The sequence below is a fragment of the Rhincodon typus genome, chromosome 16, assembly GCF_021869965.1.
Source record: "Rhincodon typus isolate 14 chromosome 16, sRhiTyp1.1, whole genome shotgun sequence".
Classification (NCBI taxonomy): Eukaryota; Metazoa; Chordata; class Chondrichthyes; order Orectolobiformes; family Rhincodontidae; genus Rhincodon; species Rhincodon typus.
The window spans coordinates 57,414,808-57,431,796 of NC_063347.1; the positions used below are offsets into that span (position 1 = coordinate 57,414,808).

Sequence of the window (16,989 nt, forward strand, 5' to 3'; positions counted from 1 at the left end):
CTGATTGCTCCGCGGCTCGACCTCCCACTCTCTGATTGGTCTACGGCCCGACCTCACGCTCTCTGATTGGTTCCCGGTCCAACCGCCCGCTTTCGGATTGGTCCCTGGCTCGGCCTCCCGCTCCCTGATTGGTCCCAGGCTCAACCTCCCTCACACTGATTTGTCCCCGGCACATCCCTCTGCATTCTGATTGGATCCCGGTCCGGCCACGCCCACCAGTTGTGGTTCCCCGTGTTACGTTGCCTGCTCCCTGATTGGTACCGGGCCCGTCCTGCCGCTCTCTGATTGGTCTGAGGCTCAACATTATTCTATCCAAGTTTGGTTTCCAGCCCCGCCCACCCCACCCTACATCTATCTGATTGGGTGAAGGCACTGACAATTAGAGGTCCCTACGTTTCAGTCGCCTTAGTGCTGATTCTAAACGATGATTGGTCCCTGACCACGCCAATCATACCGGCGTGGTCTAATTGGTTGGGGTTGAAGAGGTCCCACTCCCTCAGTATGTCCAGCGCATCACAAATCCCAAGACAGAGTCTGGAGTGGGTTTGTGTCCCACTCCAGACCTTAATGGCATTGGGAGGTGCTTCTATAAAGTCCTACGCAGAATGAATATTAACTTATAAATGTTCTAAGAGATGTCCAAACCTGGTTGTGTTAAGATCTTCTTTGAGTAGATTTGCCCAAATGCTTCTTGTAGCACTGCTCACTAAGTATTGAAGGATTAACCACCAATAAGTCTGAGCCAGTGTAATTAAGTAGTTCATTCCTTAAAGTAAGATAACAGGTTGTACCAACCAGCTAACTACATTAATATCTGGAAGAGAAATTATCATCTACCAAGAGATAGTAACTAGTCCATGCTACATGGCTGTAGCACTGACTAGCTTAGAATTAAAAACAGAAATTGCTGGAGATTTTGCTGGATGATAGCTGGGCTTACTATGAAATGTGACTCCTAGGATTGCTAAATTTTCAACAATTAAAGCCAAAGCATCAATTATCTCCCATCTTTTAAGGGTGAAGTCCATCAGGACGGGGACCTGGGGATGTGTCAGTTAGCAACTCTAATAATTTACCCTGTTTGATTTGTCCAGTGGTTACAATTTTCTTGAGTCCCTCCCCCATTTCATTTTCTGATTTACAGCTATTTCTGAGATGTTACTTGTATTGTTCATTGTGAATTGAAAACATAAAGGGTTGGAGAAATTAAGCAGATATGGCAGTATCTGCGGAGAAAGAAACAGTTGATGTTTCAGACCGTTATGACTCTTCAGAATGGTAAATGATAAACTGTGGGTTGAATCTTCCATTTTCTAGTTGAGTGTGTAGAATTTTTTGCAATTTTTTTTGCCACGAGGCCTAGCAAGATTTCTTGTTGTATCTTACCAAACTTGTCTCATTAACTATCTATACCACCCCCTATATTCCATTCCCATCTAATGTGCTCTTTGTAGAACAATTTACCGCTCAGAGGATATCCATCAAAAAACTAGCATCCTTGAGGCCTGTATCATGTTTAAAACACTGCTGTGCACTCGAACGAGCATCAGAAGCTGCACATCGCTCTGCTGGTTGACAGATATTCAGTCTGAAGGTGTCAGAGAAAGGGATGATGATACCCAAAAATCAGTTGGTGAAAGGCCTACACAGTAGGCAAATGTGATGCCAGATCCTGATCCTGATCCTTGAATTTCCATTGCTATTAGCCTAGATTTTACAGCAGTTCAACTCCATATTCTTGACAAGTTATTGTAGGGGCATTTTTCCTGACCCAGGACAAAGACTTAGGGGGCAAGCAGGATTCAGGCAAGTGGAAGATGTTTATTCAAGCAGAAACCAGTTTATATAGGGAGAGGGCCAAAGGATCTGGCTTCGGAAGATAGATCGGTGACACAGTCTCTGCTTTTACAAAGAAATATAGCATTTTTATACATTTTGTGTTACAATAATCAAAAGCAACGTATTCACTGTCCCTTCCCCAATCCAAACACCCAATCCTAATCAGTGATAGTGCCTATCATGGACAGCCCCAAGTTCCCATGATCTTATGGTATTAGCTAGACATTATAATCTCTAGGCCTTGGGATCTTCCCATGCATTCTTTTTCATTCACATTCCAAAAGTTTAATGGCTATACTCCTTCGGGTCTTTCTCAGACTTGTTTATTTGTAAGGACAGCTCGAATTCTATTACCCATTGTATTTTGATGGTGTCTTTTATCACATTAAGTTACTCCTTTTATTTTCTAACTATGCCAATCACATAATGTAAAAATAAAATGTTAGTTAGTTTTAACAAATTTCTATAAGGTTAACTTCTGTTATAAAGTTAATTGTAAGTGTAACTATATGCAACTACTTCCACTGTCAGTATTCTGTAATTTATGGGTTGTGATCAATCTATCTTGTTCACAGCATAACAGGAGGCACCTCCTAAGGCTAGTTAATCTTCACATCTAAGCTTAAATGTTTTTTAAGGCTTGTATTATATTCTGGTTGTGTATTGAAACCAACTTCTACGATTAGAGCATTTATAGCTAGAAACTATTTAATATTGCTGGTAGCTTCAAAGAGACAACTATTTACTACAAAATAACTTTAGCTGTTATCCTTGCAGCTGCTTAAGGACCTAATCTAGCACCTGATATTATTCATTTACTGGGACTATCATCCTTTCATTAATAAAGTTGGAATTGGTCATTTATCTGTCCTAAGGCATCCTCTTATCAAAACTGTCTTGGATGGGAACACCCAGTGTTCTTTTACTGACCTTCTAGCAGTTCTATTCATTGTATGTCACTGTGTGAGCAGGCTGCTTAATTTTGCTTAGCTTTCATCTACCATCTTGTAAGCAGGCATAGGCCACTTAGCGTGGTCAGGTACAGGTCACCCCTACAGTTATCATCTGCAAGAGCTTTTTATTGGCCCTCTCTCTGTTTAGCTCATTCCCAGAAAGGTCTTTTTGGAGTTTTGGGACGTTGGTCTAAGCCAGACCGGGATGCTACTGCAATCTTCAAATGGCAGGGACAAACACCTTAACCTCAGCTACAGCACAGCGCTGTTGGCTTTATCTCTGTTTTAATGGTCCGAACACATCAAGCTGTGAAAAACTCACCTGCTCCCAGTCAAGCTTTCCAGGGATAATTTTGGACACACCAGCTTCAGAAACATTAATCCTTATCACCAATGTTGTTATATGTTACGTGACACAAATGAGGAAATTGAAACGCAACCTAAGGCCAGCTCATGTGTTTGTTGAGCATTGTCCACTGTTCCTGTCCTGAGATCTCTCATTTACATATAAATTTATTATGTAAATACATTATGAAGGTCACAAATGACAACCTATATTCCTGCGACTTTCCGTCCTCATCCTTTTTGACCCGTCCAAAGCATTTCTCAAGGTTATCCAGAGTGACCTCCTCCAGTACCTCTCTACTGTTATCCAGCTGGGTAGAACTGCTCTCACCTGGTTCCAATCTTATCCGATCGTTGTGGTCAGAAAATCACTTCCAAAGACTGATTTTCCAGTTCCAGCATCACTACCTCTGCTGTCTTGCAAGGATCTATCCTTGGGCCACTCATGGTTCTCATCTACATGCTGCCCCTTAAGCAACATCATTCAAAGGAACGGCATCAGTTTTCGCCTATACATTGGTGACATCCAGCCTTTTCTCGTCATTACCCGTCCTGATTCCTTAATTGTCCGGCTGCATATCCAACATCTAGTACTGATGAGTGGAAAATTCATTCAATTAAATATTGAAAAGACCAAAGCTTTTGTCTTTGGTCCCTGCTCCTAATTCTGTTCCCCTATTATTGTCATCATGCTTCTCCCTGGCAACAGTCTGAGAAAACCAGTGGGTTCATAGTTTTAGTGTCATATTTCACCCTGAAATGACCTTCCATATAACTGCCTCATCATTAATACTGCAAAGCTCTACCTCTGAATCATCACCTGACTTTGCCCCTGCACTCCTAAAAGTCTCTCATGTTCTATCCTTTACCATCAGATCTCTGCTGTCCCTGTGTCAATTCTGTCTTATTTACTCATCACTAACCTAGATTGGCTCTCAGTTAAGCCACACCTCAATTTTGTTATGTTAAAAAGGTACAATAAAATAAGTTATTATTGTTGTAGCTTGTGGGGTCCATAGATTTTGTTTATATGAACATCGAGAAGGTATTCAATAATATTGTACCTAAAAGATTGGCAATAATTATTTGAACTGATGGAATTAGTAACCTGTTGACTTGGATATGGAGTTAGGTGCAATGAGACACAATATGATTAATGGATGCAAGCTTTCACTTGAGTTGATACCATGCTGTCCCTTGAGTTCAAGACTTAGTCCAGGAGTCTAATCCAATGGGAGGGCTGTGCTGTTGAGTTGCTGCCTTTCGGATGACGTTTAATGAAGTGTTTCTGCTACCCACCTGTTATTGCCATTCTCCTGCCTATTCCCCATTCCCTTGTTTCTGTCCTTATCAACCCACCTTTTTTTTTCCCTATGTGACCATTAACTCTAACCTAAATAATTGTTTCTAGAAGTTTTGGCACCACTAAGGTTAAACTTTAGTTTAAGTCTGTAAATGGTGGGTTTATTCTCATAATCATTTTTGAACAGGGGTCTGATGTTTGCAATTCTCAAGTCCCAGTCTAGGGAAGACTGAAGGATTGCTGGGCTTCTGCAATTTCCACTCTCACTTCCTTCAAAATCCTTGGATACTTCAAATCCGGATCTGGTGCCTTATCAACTTCAAATACCAACAGTCTAATCAAAACTGCTTCCTAATCAATTTCGAATCCTTCTCGTGAAAGAGTTTCCATCTGTTACCATTGTCAAGACAGCAGCTCCTTCTCAGTAAAGACGGATGCAGAGTATTCACATAATACCCCAGCCATACTCCATGTATACAACGCCTTATTGGTCCCTAATTGCCTTAACTCCACCTTTTACTATATATATGCCAATAGATGACTTTAGGATTTCCCTTCACATTGCCTTCTCAAATTGTGCAATGGGATCTTTTACACTCATTAGAGACCGGACTGAACCTCAGCTAAATGTCTCATCCAAAATTCTATGATAATACAGCACTCCTTTGGTAATGCACAGATTAATGCTGAATCCCTGCAGTCAGACTTAAACCCATGAATGTCTGATTAAAAGCTACTGACTGAACCCCAATAACACTTAATATTTGACACTCTGGTACCCACAAAACATTGGTTCAGAAAAAGGTTGCACTTTCAGTAGATGAGACAACTGGAGCAAATACATTTAAGCCAGGAAGCCAGGTACCTGCAGGGCTGGAAAGTTCATTTTGATTATTCTAACTTCAGTGTGCGTTGGAAATATCAAAAACTACCAATACCACTTTATCTTTCTCTTTCAGGCTTGCCTCTGGATACCTATCCAGATCCGTCTCCAATCAGCAGCCCAGGCAAAACATTCACCTCCCTCTAAATCAGTATCTCTGAATTAAATGGTCAAACAGCAAGGAATCAGATCAAAACTTTATTGTAAAATTTAAATAATTTTCTAACATGACAAATGTATCATTTGAGTTCAGCTGCAGTCTCACAAACACCCCTCAGTACATCAAAGCACTGGGCAAACTCTTCAGTTTAATGTAACCAATGTTACATTTAATGGTACAAAACCAAAAAGCTGCAGATACTAGAAATCTGAAATAAAAACTGAAAATGCTGGAATTTATCTCATGTCAGGCAGCATCTGTGGAAAGAAAAACAATGGCTGAAAAGGTTTGACCTGAAATATTCACAGCTTCCCTCTCAATAGGTGCTGCTAAGCCCGTGTATTTCTGTTAAATGAGTTTTAATCCTGATGCAGATGCGATAAGGGCAATTAGGTCAGTCTTCAATCTTGAGGCTGAAGATATGCCTCCCATTACACAGCAGACTGCAGAGGATATCCTAAATTGAAGACATGTCTACATTAGCAGTCACTGCACTATAGACAGTGTGAAGTACTCAGATGGTTTTCATTTTCATGTGTTAAGGCACCAAATAAGTGCTAGAATGTGAGTTTAACTCAAAGACTAGTTGGAGTTTCAGTCTACATGAGAAAATAGTGAAGCATAAATCAAATATAGTCCATACAGCCATTTGTTTCTAGTCCCATTCTCCTGAAAAGCTAACCAGCAAATGATAATTTAATCATTAACCAACAGTCCTACACTTGGAAATCGTGACTAATCTCTCATTACCTCTATAATCTAGAGGCAATGAAGGCAACTATTAAGACCAGCACCCAGGCACTGAACTGGGAACATTACTGCCTTGCACACACCATTTTCGTACAAGGCAATGCATTCATAAAGCAAGATATTAAAGCCCATGACTTTAAAAAGGTTATGACAGTGGTTGGACATGGAAAAAGAAATCTTGTTGAAAATTTCAACCATTTCAAAGGGAGAGCATCAATCATTTAGCAGCAAGGAGACTAAACATATAGAAAAGGAGGAGAATAAACATTTACCTTTCAGCCTCTTATTATAATACCACAAAGCCACCCCAAAAAAATTAAATATTTGACACTGGCTTTGAACTTTCAACAAGAGTTCTGTATTTCTATGCACAGACAGAACAGGAAACTCTTGACCTGAAGTTTAGAATGTTTGCAGACTGCTGGTTCTGGTTCATTTGAAGGAAAGATTCTCCCCATTGTTAGTGTTCCATTTTTTTTGGCTTTGCTCATCTGACCAATATTCATAACCGATGTGTGGAAGGCTGACTGAAGTCCAGCAATAGATCTACTTCAAAACACGATGCAACTGAACTCGGGGATGTTCTCATTTGGTTCCTGGAGGTAAAGGTTGATATCCAGTGTTACAGAGGTTATCAGTTCTCCAAATTGCTCTCTCTCTTTCCCCATGTTAATTCTCACAGATATTTGCTCTTTTAAGGCTGCTCACAATTACCCTGCATCCTCCTGTCAAGAAGGTGAGGCTTCAGAAGTCTGAAAAATTCCACCCGATATTAACAGGCATGAGGGTGCACATTTCCTCCTCATTATGGTCTTCTGGGTGTAAAATGACAGTAACAATTCAAGGATGTCCCCTCCTTTCCAGCAAGGCTCATATTTATCCCAAACAAAATGTTTTCCCTTGTGAGTGCAGACTCCAAGCTCCACTTATTCTTTTGCCCCTGTTTTACAGGGAATTTCCTCACTAGTAGCAGAATCTTGGGGTCTCTGAAATAACCTGTCAAAGGAAAGACTGGTGCGTTTCAGCAGGTATACAGCAGCATGGAGCCCTCCAACATTCACCCAGACAGTGTGTGACTTCCTCCAGAGATGCCCCATTCTTGACATGGCCTACAGCAGGAAAATGAACACAAGCTTTAAGTTCTGCAGGCAGCTGCTGAATGTCAGAGGATCTCAGCAAATTACAATTTCAGAATCTGTGATTAAGACCAGAACAGCTTCTAATCCTGCCTCAGCTTGGAGAGATACTATTGCAAACTAGAATATGATTCTTTGGTTTCCAGGTACCTTCTGATACCATACCAAAATTCTAGATAACAGGTCCTGGCAGTCTAATAATAGCCAAACACACCTTTATTATCACTGACAACATACCCCCACCAACCCCACACACACAGGCAAAATGGTCACGGGTTGATCGTACTGATCAAAAACCGAACAGAAGACTGATGCCATAACTGTGCCCCGACCACTACCTGAGATTGGGCATCTGTGCTCTGTCAAGTTCAACTAATTAAATAGATAGGTGGCATATTTAGCAATCTCTGGAGGGGCTATTTATTAATCAATTCATCTAACTTAATGGATTGTAATGGTTCCCACTGGCATGGACAGGCAGAGTGATGCTACAGTGGTGCCCATGGATGGATTAGGCCAGATCAATGAATTCGTGTCCCCCTAGCTTTTTCCCAACATTCTTGATCTTAAGCAAGAGGGAACCCCCATTGTAGTGGAAGGGGTAGCAAAAGCTGGTAGTGTGTTTGTTATTAGACTACACTGTACATAATCAGAGGATGCCACCTTCTGATAGCTACGTTGTGACATAGGGAATGTTGAGGAAATGGAAAATAGGTTTGTCCACTTGGAAAATCCTGAGATGTATTTGTCAATATCCACACCTCGTATCACCAATCTGGGAAATGGGGTGTTTGTGAGGAAAATAAACTGCTCTGTAAACTTAATATGAGATATTGGAGTCAACTCAGTCAAGCTCCCAGTGTGTTAGGATTGAAGCACAAAACTGCCTCCATATAAACACCGTTGGTAACGACAGTCTGACCTCCCTGTTCACAAACAGCTGATGGGATATCTCTGTACTGTGTAGTCATATGTTGATTCAACCATCTTAACAGACTACAGAACCAAGGGCACTGTGCAACATGAACAAAAACATTTGATATGATTTCATCTGCAGCTCCATGTCCTAGTCCAGCAGGATAATCCCAGGAATACAGGCACCATGTTACCTTTATAAAGCATTTCTTGTCCTGTGTTAGGAGGGCTGCTCTGCCAGTCTCTGGCCTGCACACACGCCCCATTTCCTGTAGACAGGCTGGATACAGGTCCCAGTTTTTCCTTCTCGAGCCTATCCTAGTTTTTCAACATATATTAAAAAAAAATCAACATTTTTTTGAATTTATGGATTACATTCTAACCTACACCAAAAACAACAGAAGTCACAAACAGGTCTCTCTGGCTACTTGTCCTTTTCTTTGACCTTGCATTACCACTGTACAACCTCACAAACAACTAGCAAAGACCAAAGCCTATTCAGTGATCTGTAACCAGTTAATCAGTTATAAAATCCTCCACCTTCCAATCAACAGCTTGGGTAGAAGCTAGAGGCTATAATTAAATGACACCAGCCATGTAAAACACGATCAGGGATGGGCTGATCAGCACATGATCAGCCAGTCAAGCCCTAAATTAATAAAAAGAAAAGTTAACAAAGCAATACCAACCTTTCTCAGTGAAAATGAAAATTCGAGTCCAGCTCTGGATCACTAAGGAACGGCAATGCTCAAAATGCCTACTTTGCAATGTAATGAGTTCAGTGCCAGCAGCAGTGAGTATTTCCCTATAAGTCAGCATTGCTCAATTGGTAGCACTCTTGTCTCCGAGTCGGATGGTTGTGGACTTGTTTCCTGCTCCAAGACTTGAGCACAACACCAAGACTGATACTTCAGTGCCGTACTGAGGGAGTGCTGTACTGTCGAAGGCACCCTCTTTCACGTCGGCCTCTGTTTGTTCCCCAAGGTGGTTATGAAAATTCCCATGACCATCGGGAACTCCTCCTGATTTCCTGGCCAATATTTATCCCTCAATCAACATCACAAAAATAACCCTAGAATATCCAATCATTATCACATGCTCTTTGTGGGAGCTTGCTGTGCACAAACTGGCTGCAGGGTTTTCTACTTTACGCCAGTAACTACACTTAAAGTACTGCATTGCCTGTAAATTGCTGGTGGTCATGAAAGGCACTACATTAGTTGAATTTTGTTGCACCTGCTGGAATTGTCATGTTGAAGTAATTTTGTAACATACTTTTACAAATAAAAACAACATGCAGAATACCAGAGAAGGACAACTCCAGAATATACCAGCGTATCACATGTCTGAAAATGGTCAAAATAAATTCCTTTGAATTGCAATGATCATTGTTAGGAACGCATGAGACAACCACATCTGCATACCAGAAGATCTCTTAAACAGACAGCAGATTAGTTGTTCTGTTTCTAATAAATAAATTAATTTCACAATCACAAGGACTTACCTCTTTCCAAAAGGCATATCCGATATAATTACATCCACAGAACTGGTCATCAGTGGCAGATTACAGATGTCCCACTGGACAACATCCAATGGCATGCCCCAGGTAATCCTGCAATGTGTATTAAAACACAATTCAGTAAAGGAATGGGTGTTAACTGAAGCCCTGGGTTAGCCTCCATCACAATCAGGTGTTTATCTTATACCAGCCCCTACTCTCACACTAAACATGCTGCTCATATTCCCACAGGGCCCTAGAATACCACACCATGGGTGCACCTTTCAGTGGGAGTCCGGACAGTAAACAATTGCAGGATACTTAGTTAAGGAAATCGTTGGCCAGGCATCAGGAATGGGAACGTGGATTGACCTTCCTCTCCTGTTTAGGCCTAATGCCTTAGACCTCAGCCATCGTCCCGGCTGAGACTGGCTAACTCGATAAAGATCTGGAAATAAACCTGGGAATCAGTGGTCTGCGTGGCCTAATTATCAATCAGTTTTACCAAGTGAACCTTTGTAGGGGAAGCTGAGAAACAATACTAGGAAACTGCACAATGTCAAAACATTCAGACAACACAATACTGGATGGCAGCAAGCATTTATCAATCAATCTTGTCCCCACCCAATTAATTCTGCTACAATTTATCATTTTTAATGTGTTCATGGAATGTGGGTGTTGTTGGCTAGGCCAACATTTATCGGTCATCCCTAATTGCCGTGGAAATGAACCCCGGGTTCAATTCCACCCTCGGGCGACTGTCTGTTTCGCACATTCTCCCCGTGTCTGCGTGGGTTTCCTCCAGCTGCTCCAGTTTCCTCCCAGCCCAAAGATGTGCAAGGTAGGTGGATTGGCCATGCTAAATTGCCCGTAGTGTCCAGGAATGTTTAGGTTAGGTGGGTTTGCTCTTTGGAGGGGCGGTGCTGACTTGTTGGGCTGAATGGCCTGTTTCCACAAGGTAGGGATTCTATGATTCTTGGGATGAAAGAATACCCACAGTACCGTTAGGAAGGGAGTTAATTTTCTCTTTGGAAATTAGCCTCGGTGATGTTCTGGGTTTTGGGTTTTTAAGTGTCATTTCCTTTTTAAAATGAAAAATAATTATAATTTTTGACTTCTGATGTTTGATCGCTGTTAATTTTCCATAACTTTCTGCTTTTCAGATACAAAAATTCAACTTGCAATCAGGGTAAGCATTAACCCAAACACCCCTGTTCTCCTGAAGACCCTAACATGGGGCAGGTACAATTATGTGCGCACCCCACACTCTTCATCCAAAGAGATAGTCACCATGATAAGAGTTTGGAAAGCAAGTTTCAGCAGGTTACTTGGCCATTCGGCAGGTCATCCCAACTGAGCATGTGCCTCTCTTTACCTGAGGTTTCCAACTCCTAGATAATGATCATTAATGATCACAAAATGTGCATGTCTGGCAATATCTTCAGGTGAGTGGGGGCTTACTGAAAAATTAAGAGTTGGAAAAACTTCATTCTGCAAGAAGAGAGTTTTGAGTCAAGATTATCATCCCAGTTGTACTCATAACAAATCCCCCATTTACTCAGAGAAAGGCAGAATTCTGTCATTACTGTGTGCAGCAGGATGAATCCTTACCTTCCCTTCTCCAGTCTCTTCTTCTGTAGAGAGTTGATGTTATTTACAGATCTGTTCACGGCAAGTACGTTGTTGTCTCCACCAAGGAAGTAACACTGTGAGAATTCTAAAGCTCCCTGGAGGGGTATTTAAATTAGATTATAAAGTCTACAAATTAAGGCGTCATGAACAAAATATACTCCTTCTGCAAAGTGCTATTGTGTTTCATACAGGAGAAAGCAATTAAGAGAACCCATGATTGTTTGGAAAACCTTCTGACCACAGTGTAGCCAGATCTGTATCTGTGCTAGGCCATGAATTTTGAGTGTTATTTATTTCTGTGCCATCTCTGCCCAGTGAAGGTGCCAATTCACGCCAGGCCACAATTCCACTAGACCAGGGTCCTGTCCTCTAACTCACCCACTGATTCCCCTACAGACTGTGACAGTGTAAACTTCATGACTTTAATGACTGTTCATAGAGGGAAAGAAGCAGCAATAACTTTGCCTTGGAATAAACCTTAAGAGACAAGTACAAACTTATACAGGAATTGAAAGTAATGGGCTGTATATGGGAGGAGGAGGAGTTAAAGCTACGCAAACAAAACTGTTTTGACATCTGCTTGATAACTGGCTGTCTTATACCACAAGGACAAATGACTGCCCTGCAGAAGAATTGAAGGAGTTAATCTCAGGAAAGATGTATCTTCAAACAGACAGTCAATGCTAAATGTAACAAGGAACAGGGAAGCTACTTCTGATAAGGCGGCAAGCAGCAGTCTTAATGGTTTCAGACGAGTAGTCAATATTATGGATGAAAGAATCTAAAGGATCACCAATAATGTCAGATCACAAACGTGAAGGAGAGAGAGGTAGGGTGGGGGGCAGAGAGAGAGAGAGAGAGAGAGAGAATGTCCTGGCTAATTATCCTGACATTAATGCACCTACTATCATCAGACCCGAGATGAGATAACTTCACACACGTTATCCATGATACTTGGCAACCTCTCAGTCTGTACTATGCAGTGCACTATGTGCGGGTTACAGCTGAATGCTAGGACTGTCTAGATGGGCTTCATTCGAAGTGCAAAATATGTAGTGATAAATAATGCAGGCGGCATGACAAGAGGATACAGTTGGAAGCAACAAAATCATAATAGGAGAATGTCAGGAATATTAGTCCATTCGACCCTTCAAGTCTGCTGCGCCAATCAATAAGATGAAGGTTGATCTGGCTGTGGTCTAAACCCCAATCCCCTGTCAGCCTGCCTTATCAACAAAAATGTATCTAAATCTTCCTTCAATCTACTCAATGATTCAGCCTCCAGTTTTCTGGGGAAGAGAATACCACATACTAACAGTCCCCAGAGGCAAAAAACTTTCATCCCAATCTTAAAAAGGAGATCCCTTATTCTTAAGGTGTATCCCTTAGTTATGCTCTCCCTAACAAGCAATGTTCTCACTCAGGTGTGCGCACAGTCCAATATTGTGCACATGGTGATCGGTGTCAACATGCTAATCATAGCACTGTCTTCCCATTCCAGTTGATTCAGGAATGAAAGTGCTATTAATTGAACTACAGTTACAAAGGGAGAGAATGCAAGATGAAGGGAAGAAAAATGACTCAAATGGGAATAAAGAAACAAACTGAATGACATAGATATCAAGACAAGGGAAAAATTCCTGCAAGGAGACATCAGTAGAAGATTGCTTAAGTGTTAGGCAGTGCATGTCATAGGGTCATAGTCACACAGCACAGTCCAAGTGTGGTCCAACCAGTCCAAACTGACCATAATCCCAAACTAAACTAATCCCACCTACCTGCGCTTGGCCCACATCCCATCACAATTTCTTACTCATAAACTTATCTAAATGTCTTTTAAATGTTGTTCCTATAAGCCACATCCATCACTTCCTCTCAAAGTTCATTCCACACACGAACCACACTGTGTTAAAAAAGTGCCTCTCATGCCTTTTTAAAATCTTTCTCCTCTCACATTAAAAATATGTTCCCTAGTCTTGAAATCCCTCATCCTAGGGAAAAGACACCTGCCATTCACCTTATCAAATCTCAAATGTAAGGGTTATAGGATCAACTTCCTCCAACTTCCAAGAATAACTGATCCAATTGAACCAGTGAAAATTCCTGTGACAGACTTGAAACTTGTAATGTACAAGTGTGATTCAGTGCAGGGTATACAATGCATGGATTGGTGGGACCACATTGCTTTTCAGGAGATCTGTTCTCCTCAATACCTTACCTCAATTGGTATAGCTCCAGTTCCACACATTGGATCAACAATGATGTCAGTTAGCTGAGGATTACAAAGCCTACAGTACAGAATTAAATGAAAATTAAGAATTATGAAGATTAGAAATTTACTAATTCTTACATTAAAAAATCAGCATGGGGCTAGAGCAGTGAGCTCAAGTTCAAATACAAACACAAACATAAGGATCTATGATTATATACAGAGCTTCTTAGATATCTGAGCAGAGCTGTAAATGGGGTATGAGAAGATCAACAGGGATGAAGTAATGTCATGTCATGTCAGTGCTTGGTGCTGTAGGTTCATTGTCAGAGGTTTCTGTTCTTCAGATTAGATAATCTATCCATTAAAAAAAAGTTAGTCAATATTAAGTTCACTTGCTATGTTAAAGGTCTTAAACCTTGAAATCTTGTTGTGTTATCATTCAGAATTTAAACTTCACTTTAATTTATCTTTCTTTTATTCATTCATGAGATGAGGGCATCACATTTATTGCCCATCCCTAATTGCCCGGGGCAGTTAAGAGTCAACCATATTGCTGTGGGTCAGACCAGGTAAGGATGGCAGTTTCCTTCCCCAAAGGACATTAGTGAACCAGATGGGTTTTTCTGACAATCGACAATGGATTCACGGTCATTGTTAAATTCTTAATTCCAAATATTCACTGAATTCAAATTGCACTATCTGCCGTGGCGGGATTCGAACCTGGGTCCCCAGAATGTTATCTGGGAGTCTGAATTAACCGTCCAATGATAATACCACTAGGCCATCACCTCCCCCTATATTGGTCACTGTATTAGTGATTGCTGCAGACTGATGAACCAAAATTTGAAAGAAATGAATAACAGTGGTACAGAATGCCCAGATGAACAGTGCTTATATTTATATAGTACCTTTAATGTAATCAACTGTCCCAAGAAGCTTCAGAGGTGCATTACTAAACAAATTAGCCACATAAGTAGTCATCAGGTCAGATGACCAAAAGCTAGGTAAGTTTTAAGGAGTGTCTACAAGGCAAAAGCAGAATAGACAAGCAGAGAAGCGGATGGATGGTAAATCCAGGATTTAGGGCCCAGGAAAATGAAAGCATAGTCACTTCTGATGAAGCAATTAAAATTGGGGATGCTCAACGGTTGTTTTGTATTTGAGCAGGAGGTAATGTCAGCAAATTTAAAGGAGAGGAAGAGAACACATGAAGAGAGAGTGAACAGTTAACAATATCAGCTAAATGGAGGTCAGGAGGTGGTCAGCAGTTCAGTGGGAAGAGGACAGAGGAAGCAGGAGATGAGTCTAATGGACAAATGAAGAGAGAAGCATGAAAGGGGTTGGCAGAGAAGAAACATGCATGTTCAGTTTTAACACTGGGGAACTTTAGATAACGTTTCATCCTTTGGCCTAGCGGAACAGCAGAGGTAGCTGATTGTAGTGATAAAGAAACCCACTAGCTCCTCATTTATTGTTGGAAGTGAGGATGGAGGGGTCAATCAGATCGAGGCCATGTTTAGTAAAAACATGTATATGTCTCCTGCAACTGTCACAGTCAGAAGAGGTTACCAAAATACAGATTGAGGGCCTCCAATGGTGATTTCTAACCAAATGGAATGAATATAAAATATATTTTACAGAAGAAAAATTCACATAGTTATGAAGAAAATATAAGAGTTATACTAACTGGGATAATTGAGACAGCAGCGTATGACAGACTGTGTAAACACATTTTGTTTAAAATATTGTCACACCCTAATTTTCCCTCCTCCTCACAGTTAAACATCGACGTGTTGAGGCACAGATTAAAGGGGAATGGGAAGCCTTTAGTACCTCATGTAAGTGGCTATTTCTTCTACAGGCATTGCCATTGCTGTATAGCTAACATGAATCATACCTTAACATCCCATAGGCTAAAGTAGATCGAAGAGTTGTAGGCCCAAAGTGTGTTATGTTTCGTTTGTGTAGACTTTCCTCTGTCAGGGCTATAGCAACCACTACTTCATTATCATGAATGTTAAGTAGGATCTGCAAAATAAATGATGCGTAAATAGACTGCACAGGACAGAAACAAGATAGTTAGCGATGAGAAAACAGCAGCGTCATTTGCCTCCCACAGACTGGCAAGTACACCTCACCGTTACCATGGTTATTTCCAAATGAAGTAAATGACACCATCAACACCAACAGCCACCTGCTGTCCCCAAAAAGACATCCTGTCAATGAGCCTTCTGTCCATGATATTTCACGAGATTACACCAATGCCTAGATTTAATACATTGTCTGTGGAGGGACTTCTCTAGATAGAAGATTATTTGCATTTCATGGCATTTTTACATTATTGATCTTGATGTTTAAAATTAATTACACCTTACACACATTTTAGAACATTAACATGAAGTAGAAAGGCAATTATCTAATAGAGTACATTCTTTCCTCAAATCCAAACTCTCATGGACCGCTTATTGGGAAGTGCATCTTAATCCCAAAGCTAATGAGCAGAAACTCAAGGATATTTATTCATCCCATGTTCACAATTTACCCATCACCTGCTGCACTTCAAATAACATTCATCCTCTCCCTCAAGCACAGCAATCACTGTTCCCATTGTGTATCTGGTCCACCCTGTTATAGGAAGGATATTATTAAGCTGGAAAGGGTTCAGAACAGATTTACCAGGATGCCACGAATGGTGGATTTGAGTTATAAGGAGAGGCTGGGACTTTTTTCAGGAGTGTAGGTTGAGGGGTGACCTTATAAAGGCTTACAAAATCATGAAGATTATAGATAAGATGAATGGCAGGTGTCTTTTCACCAGGGTGAGGATTTTAAGACTGAGGACATATTTTTAACGTAAGAGGAGAAAGATTTAAAAACATGAGGGGAAACTTTTTTTTCCACAGAGAATGGTTTGTGTGTGGAATGAACTTTCACAGGAAGTGGTGGATGCAGGTACAATTACAACAATTAAAAGACATTTGGATAAGTACATGAATAAGAAATGTTTGGAGGGATATGGGCCAGGAAGAGGCAGGTGGGACTAGTTTATTTTGGGATTATGTTTGGCATGGATTAGTTGGACTGAAGGGTCTGTTTCCATGCTGTATGACTCTATAACTCTTTCTCACCACCTCAGTATGCATCTACCAGTGTAACCTATAACCCCATAATTAATTATTCTTCTCTCTAAAGACAGAAGTATATTACTTGTTAAATGTAAACTCCAAATATATGACTTGTTAAATAAAATCTTAACGGCTCAGCAACCTGGAGTTTTTCAGGAAAAAAAACAAAGTTGCTGGAAAAGCTCAGCAGGTCCCGCAGCATCTGTGAAGAAAAATAAAGCAGAGTTAACGTTTCGGG

The 16,989-nt window shown here is 40.9% G+C and overlaps 2 protein-coding genes across 4 annotated transcripts in view; both read right to left on the reverse strand.

Annotated features, from left to right (window-relative positions):
• Positions 1–304, reverse strand: part of LOC125485100 (von Hippel-Lindau disease tumor suppressor-like) — a 5,683-nt gene extending 5,379 nt beyond the window's left edge. Inside the window, exon 1 of the mRNA XM_048606246.1 lies at positions 58–304. Coding sequence (XP_048462203.1) covers positions 58–304 — 247 coding nt within the window. The remainder of the gene's footprint in view (positions 1–57) is intronic.
• Positions 305–5,508: 5,204 nt separating this feature from the next.
• thumpd3 (THUMP domain containing 3) overlaps positions 5,509–16,989 on the reverse strand; it is a 119,589-nt gene continuing 108,108 nt past the window's right edge. For 2 of the 3 annotated variants that reach the window (XM_048606184.1, XM_048606183.1), the window contains exons 5-10: positions 15,524–15,654; positions 13,633–13,702; positions 11,394–11,509; positions 9,789–9,896; positions 8,479–8,602; positions 5,509–7,342 (exon numbers count right to left, since the gene is read on the reverse strand). In XM_048606184.1, coding sequence (XP_048462141.1) covers positions 7,160–7,342; positions 8,479–8,602; positions 9,789–9,896; positions 11,394–11,509; positions 13,633–13,702; positions 15,524–15,654 — 732 coding nt within the window. In that variant the 3' untranslated portion in view covers positions 5,509–7,159. The remainder of the gene's footprint in view (positions 7,343–8,478; positions 8,603–9,788; positions 9,897–11,393; positions 11,510–13,632; positions 13,703–15,523; positions 15,655–16,989) is intronic. The other variant, XM_048606185.1, reaches the window with a different exon arrangement.